General features: G+C 37.9%; 1 protein-coding gene across 1 annotated transcript; it reads right to left on the bottom strand.

Moving 5' to 3' along the window:
- Window positions 1-2,038: 2,038 nt before the first annotated feature.
- LOC134329439 (interferon-induced protein 44-like) lies at window positions 2,039-7,319 on the bottom strand. The gene is made up of 7 exons (XM_063010703.1): window positions 7,263-7,319; window positions 6,865-6,898; window positions 6,450-6,654; window positions 6,002-6,145; window positions 3,949-4,120; window positions 2,457-2,557; window positions 2,039-2,340 (listed from the first exon to the last, which is right to left on the bottom strand). The coding sequence occupies exons 1-7, from the start codon at window positions 7,309-7,311 to the stop codon at window positions 2,158-2,160; spliced, it is 888 nt and encodes a 295-aa protein (XP_062866773.1). The 5' UTR covers window positions 7,312-7,319; the 3' UTR covers window positions 2,039-2,157.
- Window positions 7,320-7,559: the final 240 nt, after the last annotated feature.

The raw sequence follows: 7,559 nt of genomic DNA on the forward strand, positions 1-7,559 counted from the left end.
GGGCTGGCACTGATCCGATACTCGGTATTGGTATCGGTCCGATATTGGCCCAAATCACTGGATCGGATATCAGAAGGAAAAAAAAACATGTAATCTGATCCGATACTGTTGCTTAATGTAAATATCACTTAATGTAAGTAAGGCCATTGTTTGTGTGTAAAGCAAATAACATGCAAAGATACGTTCCAACAGAGCGCCGTTTATTGCCAGCTCACTTTGCAAATGCCGTAACATGGTGCATATTGATGACATCATTAACATGCGCCACTGATCTACAACTTACCTGCAACAGCCATTCAGAAATGAAAACACACTGATCTGTTAAGAGATTTGGAACCACGATGCAAACACAGCCACAGACAAAGAAGCAGGGTTTATTAAGAATCACAGTCCAGACAGGGAACCAGGGAGCGGGGAAAGGCGAGGGAATCAGCGGCAGCGATTGGGGCTAGGAGGCTGACGGGAACAGCAGGAGGCAGGTGAATGAGAGAACCAGGCAGGAACGGCAGGAACACAGGAACAGAGAGCCAACGGGGATCCAGGAACCAGGCAGAGAAGGCTGGAACGCAGGAACAGAGAGCCAATGGGGATCCAGGAACCAGTCAGAGAAGGCAGGAACACCAGAACAGAGAGCCAACGGGGATCCAGGAACCAGTCAGAGAAGGCAGGAACACCAGAACAGAGAGCAGGAGTAAAGGGAACCAGACAGAGTGCAGAATAAACAGCAACTGACAATCTGGTGGTGACTGGGAAGAAACCAAGGGCTTAAAACAGTAGGCTGATGAGGAGTAGATTGGTAACAGATGAGCTTCATTAGGCAGGGGAGAGATCTATTGGCTGGAAAATGGAGATGAAGTACCTCCAGCCACCACCAGATGTTGCCAAAAAGCCCACAAAGGGAGTCTAAGGAGCAACAGCCCATGAGGAACTCCTAACACTGATCTACTTCAACTTTTAGCATTTAAAAAATCATCTTCTACTGCCACATCTAAACACACTGTTTACACAATAAAAAATCATCTACTACTGCCACATCTAAACACACTGTTTCAACACAATAAAAATCACTTTATAAATGATAAATCGCTCACCTAAGTTAAAGAAAACCTGTCTTGCCATTGCTTGGAGATCTCTCACATCCTCAACGATGCATCCAACAGGGACATGAAATAAAACAAACTACACCATTTCTGTCCTCTTTACAATCCAATAGCGTTTTTTAATAAGCGACCTTTGGTTTTTAATCATCTAAAAACATGACAGAACTTTAAGGAAAATCTCAACCAAGCTAATTGGTCCATCGCGTTTGATTGACATCCACGTCTTCCAGTTCTGGACATTTTGGACGACACCCGTGAAGCGAGATGTGTCACATGAACAACAGCTCGAATTTAAGTAAAACCAAAAATGCTGTAAAAGTGAAAATAAAAACAGCAGTTGTGTATAAGTGTGATGTTGTAGGTTCTGTATTCATTCCTTTACAATATTTGTTTCACAGGCTGATCATTGTTATTTAGATAGCTACTTTACCCATGGTGCATTGAGACGTGTATTATTACTGCTTAGTTGTTTGAGAGGAGAAAAGACGGTATCAGATTGGTATCGCAGATACTCAATTTACAGTATCGGTTTCGGACATGAAAAAGTGTTATCGAGCCAGCCCTAATTTTTACCATTGCAAATCTTTACTCACATACAAAGAACAGCTGAAGGAATCATTAACATGTCATGTCATCAATACATCCATACATACATCATGTAAACATTTACCTTAACTGTACATGCATACAGTAAAAAAAAAAAAACACATCCAGATGGTCCTGTAGGATTATTTATTACCAATTACATGTATGTCTTTTCTTTATTAAGAATGATGAGCCTACCTTAAAAATTCTAGTGTTTTAACCATAGTGTATATAATAGAGTTAAAGATGCATCAAAAATGAAAGAAAAAACTTTTTAGACATAAAAAATATCTACTAATAAACATCCACAACATCTGTATAACATCATATGTAGGCATCATGAAAACTAAAGTAAAGTAAAGCATTTTACTAACTCCAACTGTTTATACTACCTGTCATATAATATTTCAACAAACACCAAACAAAAAAGATTTAACAAATGCTTGCTACAACATTAGCATCTCAAGAGTCCTCACTCAGGTTTATGACTGGGGGCTTTTCTCTGCTGTGCATCGCTGGCGATGTTCACGATCTGATCGAGCGCTTTGAGGATCAGAAAATCCATGTCGTCGTCCGTGTCCACCTCCTCATGGTAGTTCTTCACAGGGAAGATGTGATTCATGGGAACACCCACCAGATTCCTGCACTCCTCCATCTGGAGAAAGAAATAGAAAACACAACATTACAGTCAGCTCCAAAATTACTGGCACCCTTGGTAATAAATGCTAAAAATGAAAAAGGAAATTATTTTAAATGAATGACTTAAACTACCTTTGCCTTGATTTTCTTGCTTGTGTAGATCTTCCTTATGTCTTTGTTAACCAGTGGACAGGCTTCATCTGGTTTTGTCATGATGATCACTTGAGGCATGTCTGGACAACATGAAAAACAATTGATAACTTTTATTTAATTTAAAGGGCACCTACAAATAAAAAGTATTGTTGTTTTTTGTAAGTTTATTTTGGGTTGTTTTGAAAACCTGCTGGTTCATATTTTACATCATACTGATGTAAAAACTTCTAGTTCATGGGTGTCAGACTCATTTTCACCAAGGGCCACATCTGCATCATGGTGGCCCTCAAAGGGCAGATTGTAACGTATCCTGCTGTGATTGCAGTCGCCTTTTAAGTCTTAAACAATTTGCTGTTTTTCTTGTAGGCTAAATTCTGTGTTTGGTGTCAAAATGCCAAGTTTATTCTGTATATTTACATTTATATTGTCCTTCTTTCAATGCCGCCCCCAGAAATGTTTCACAGGGGTGGCCAGACCGGGTCACTGAAAATCTTGGGGTGGCACATCAAAACGAAAAACCATACATACAAAATCATACATTTCAGAAAGTCTGTTACTGTAGTATACAGACTAGTTACAACTAATAATCTGATGTGCATAGACTAATACAGTACAATTAAATTTTACTTTACAACAACAATCCTGTTTTATTGTGTAATGTATCTGTACATATATTAGGTGATTCATTGTTCGTTAAATAGGTAAAGAACAAATAATTTTGACCACAGAGTGTGGTACAGCGATGGCAGTTGGCTGCCCGCATTTTTATTTTAAACTATTGTAAAAAAAATATACATTATTGACGGAAATGGACAGCACCTAATGAAATACATGAGAAAGAAGCATATTATTCCTCCGTGGGGAAGCAAGCAATTTTGTAAGGGTGGCCGTGGTCCCCCAGTGCCCCCACTTGATGGCGCCACTGCCTCCTTTACCACAGACACGCCTCATAACACAAGAGAAGAACCGGTTTCTCTTCCAGAAGCACAAACTTGTTTTCACTTTCCATCTTTCATTACATTTTCTCCTTCTGCTTCAATTTTCTTTTCTTGAACATTGTGTGATTAATTGTAAATATTTCTCAGCATCACTTGTTGGAAAACCGCCTCAGTTAAACACTGATGTAGAAACACTGTCATCTAGTGGCGGGATGCGGTCACTTTGTGGGTCACAAAATCGGCATGCATTGTAGGAGATGCAGTTTCTGTACGATTTTACAGTGTATTTTATAATGTATAATGTATTTTCTCATAATTTTTTTAAGCTCTTGTGGGCTACATAAAATGACGTGGCGGGATTTGTCTTGTTTTTAAAAGGAATTCTGCACAAAATCTCTGCCATATAATGAGCTTTATCATAATAGCTTAATAAATCTAGCTCTCCAAATGTCAATATTTAATGTGCATTTAAAAGACTTTGTTATTCTTGCATAAAAACAATTACTGACAATGTTAATTACTGACAAACTTACCCAAATCTGCAGCGGCCAGACGGATACATTTCATCCGCTTAATGACTTCATCATTCATCATTGACACACTGTTTGCTGCCATAACGTGGACCAGGCAGAAGGTCTGCTGCTCAAAACTCGGGTCACTTCTGTAACCGTGGTCTTTATCAGACAGGGGGGATGCAGGATTAAACTGAATGAGGAAATAAATATTAGTCACCTTTAAATATGTAAAAAACATTTGTGAAAAGATGTTACATAAACAACTGTTTTGTACCGTGGTATAAAAAGTAATAAATCCCTTCCTAATTGTTTCTGTTTTTGCATATTTGCAAATCTTTACATCATTTAATTAAAAGGAAATCTAAAGTAAATTAGAACATACTTTGTAAAACACCGGGTCTGTCTGAAAACTTAGTGATCTTTCTACAAAGACGTATTTTACGTCACCCTACACTCTTGAGAAGAGGGCGTGTCTAAATTCTTAGATACCTGAAAACACTCCTACTTAAGCGATTTAATTCTGAGTGATAATCTGACTGAATAACGAGGGAGCGTCCGACACCTCCTCAGTGCTGAAGGCAATCCCAGCATTCAGTGCGGCATAGCGTTTCTCACAAAAAAACTACAAACATGATGGGTGAACATGGATCAACAAACGGAGTTCTTTTAGAATGTAAATAAATTCTTATTGATTTTCAATTGAATTTAATAAGTGTTATTTGTAAATTCAGGCTCGTCAGGGACAGTTTAACAATTTTCTGTACATGGAGGGAGACGTTAGTTGTGTCGCCTCAGGCCATTTAAATCAACTGTGTTAGCTTAGTAAGCTAAAACTGCTGTGTTGTAATCAGTGCAGTAATCACTAAGTAGAGATGTCACATTTCCAGCCTGTGTATGCTCCTGGAGCTCTTGAGTTCACAGAGCAAGTGTACTGTGTCTGTGTGCCACACCCTTCTCTCACTCCCAGCCCTGAGCCAACACCCCCTTTTTCCATTGGCCCCCTCGGCCAATTAGCTCCAGCTGCCGTTCATCTGAGGGAATATAGGAGGGGAGCTGGGGCAGAATCAGCAGAGACTATCTTGTATTTCTAGAACCTTGTATTTCTGAACTCCTGAACTTTGTATATTGATTTAAGTTCCATGCTCTTTGCTCCTTGTTTCATGCTCTTTGCTCCGTGCTCCTTGCTACTGTTATTTGTTTTGTAGTGTTTCTGTCCATTTACCTGCTTTTTTCTGTTATTCTTGTTTAGCCTGGTTTTAGCCCAGTCAGCCTTTATGTTATAGCCTGTACCTTAGTTAGCCTTTGTCTGTTTGTGTTTGTCTGTTAGCCTAGCTTGGTGCGTTAGCTCGGTGCGTTAGCTCTGATATCCTCTGCTTAGCCGGTTTAGCCTTTGTTTATTAGCTTGAATTTAGTTTGTCTCCGTTTAGTCCTTGTAGCCCTGTTTAGTCCTTGTTAGTCTGTTTAGCCTTTTGTTCTTTAGGATTAGTTCTATCTAGTTCCGTTACCCTCTGTTAAACCATGTTAGCCCTGTTTGTCTTAGTCTTGTTCTTGTCTTGGTGTTTTGTTTTTATTTAATAACTTTGGTTAATACATCTCTGTGAGTGTGTCCGCCCCCTTCTTGTTCGTCATAGCTTATAAAGCGTTACAAGAGCGTCGAAATAATCTGCCTAATAAGTTCAATTTCTTATCGGAATCCTCTCTACTGAGGCAGCTCTGACCCACTTTTTAAACTATTACAAGTTAGTTATAAGTTAAAACATATTTTTAAAAGGTTTTTATTTCTTAACATTAAGTTGACTGCTTTTTAATCTTTTATAAACTTTAGCAAACAAGGGGGCAATGACTGACTTTTTCTAAAGGTGATGTGTTGAACAGCTTTGGGTTATAAATAAATAAAATGACATTTACAAAATGTGTGTAGTATCAGGTTTTGTTAAAAATATATACTCATTATGGAATAGCAGGGGCAGTTGAAAAGGGGGCAGTTACTTTTTAACACAGCCGTATGTAACCACTGTGTCTAGTTTAACTACTGCAGAACTGTTTCAGGATGTCATTAACATTTGCTTACCTTGTATCCCTCCTGGACAAAACCTTTTAAGGCTTTAATGATGTCCTGATCAAGTGTCTCAGATGATTCCTCAAGTCCCATAATATCATTGAAGATGAAAGCCAAGGGGGACCCATCGTGTCCTTTAATATGATGGGTTTTATACTGGAAAACATTTTCAGTATCTCTTATTGTCTCTTAATGAGTACTTACTTTTAACAACATGTATTTTTAGCAGCTATTTTTGTTCAAAGTGACTTATAATTATAACTAATAAAATGCAAACAATTGAGGGCTAAGGGCCTTGCACAGGAGCCCAAAATTCACAACTTAATAGAGGAGGTGGGGGTTAGAGGACTTGATCAAATCACTATTTGTTAGTACAAAATGATCTGTAAAAGTGTATTTCTTTATAAAATTAAGTAGTAATTGTATTTTGAGAATATGGACACAATATTGAAGTACTTACTACTTTTGTAAATGATGTTGAGGTTCCAGCTGTTGAATCAGTAAGAGCATCACAGGTGATTCGTCCTTGGAAAACATTATTTACTGAGTTTATGAAGCTGGACTTTCCTGCTCCAACTGCTCCAGCAATCAGAATCCTGATGTTCGGCGCATGTGAGGTTTCAACCTTGAATTGTCTCAGTTTCTTTTCTAAGGCGCCTTTTTCTCTATAATCACCAACAAATTACAGAAGAACAACAGCACACCTTAATATGTCTGACTTACTAACTAAAATGGAAGTTATACTTGAGATCCTCTGATCATCTTTGCTAATCAAAGACTCTCAGCCTTTCCTGGATGCAGCTTTTGTACCAAACCATGATTACAATCACCTGTTCGAAATTGAAAATGTTCAGAATAAACAAAAATGTACTAACCCCCAAGGCATTTTCCTCCATGGCTCATCATATTCTGAAAGAGAAAATAATAACTACCATTTCTGTCATGAATGAAACCAAAGTGTGTAACACATGACGTTAAAATCCCAATAAACAAACAAACAAACAAATACCATGGTGTCTGTCATTAGTTGCAAAAAAATTAATAAAATTAATACATTAGTAATTATTAAAATGGCAAATAATCCAATCAACCCTTCAAAGCAGATTATAGATCTTTGCCAGTTCTAAGCCACTTTAGGTCTGTAGACCATCTATAAAAACAATTAACCATAAGTACAATGAACAGATATACTTGCAGATTCTGATTTTAAATGACCAGCTTTAAGAGGTATTTTGAATCCTTGCACCTTTAACCCACTGTGTACTTGACTCACCTGGATTTGGTGGTGGTGGTGGTGATGGTGTAGACTGTCCGCCTCCCATTTTACTCAAACAAATCAGTCAGGCTTTAAAAAAATCAGATAAATGTACAATTCTGTAAGTCATTTATTTATTAATTTATTAACCTTTTAACTAGTTGCAACACCATTGTTAGCATCAGTGATTGTAACTAAACACCATCTCCAGTATCACATACACTGCTGGCTGGTTTCCCTTTTAGCAAATTCACTCTAAAATGTAAATAGTTTACAGATATGACTTTTTTCTCTGCTGGATAAACTACAATTTCT

This window comes from Trichomycterus rosablanca, chromosome 15, assembly GCF_030014385.1.
Source record: "Trichomycterus rosablanca isolate fTriRos1 chromosome 15, fTriRos1.hap1, whole genome shotgun sequence".
NCBI lineage: Eukaryota > Metazoa > Chordata > Actinopteri > Siluriformes > Trichomycteridae > Trichomycterus > Trichomycterus rosablanca.

Coding starts and splice junctions, on each gene's coding strand:
- LOC134329439 (XM_063010703.1), bottom strand. CDS start 7,311: ATGGGAGGCGGACAGTCTACACCATCACCACCACCACCACCAAATCCA. Junction 6,899..7,262: donor ACCACCACCACCAAATCCAG/GTGAGTCAAGTA, acceptor TTTCTCTTTCAG/AATATGATGAGCCATGGAGG. Junction 4,121..6,001: donor TTGTCCAGGAGGGATACAAG/GTAAGCAAATGT, acceptor TTCCTCATTCAG/TTTAATCCTGCATCCCCCCT.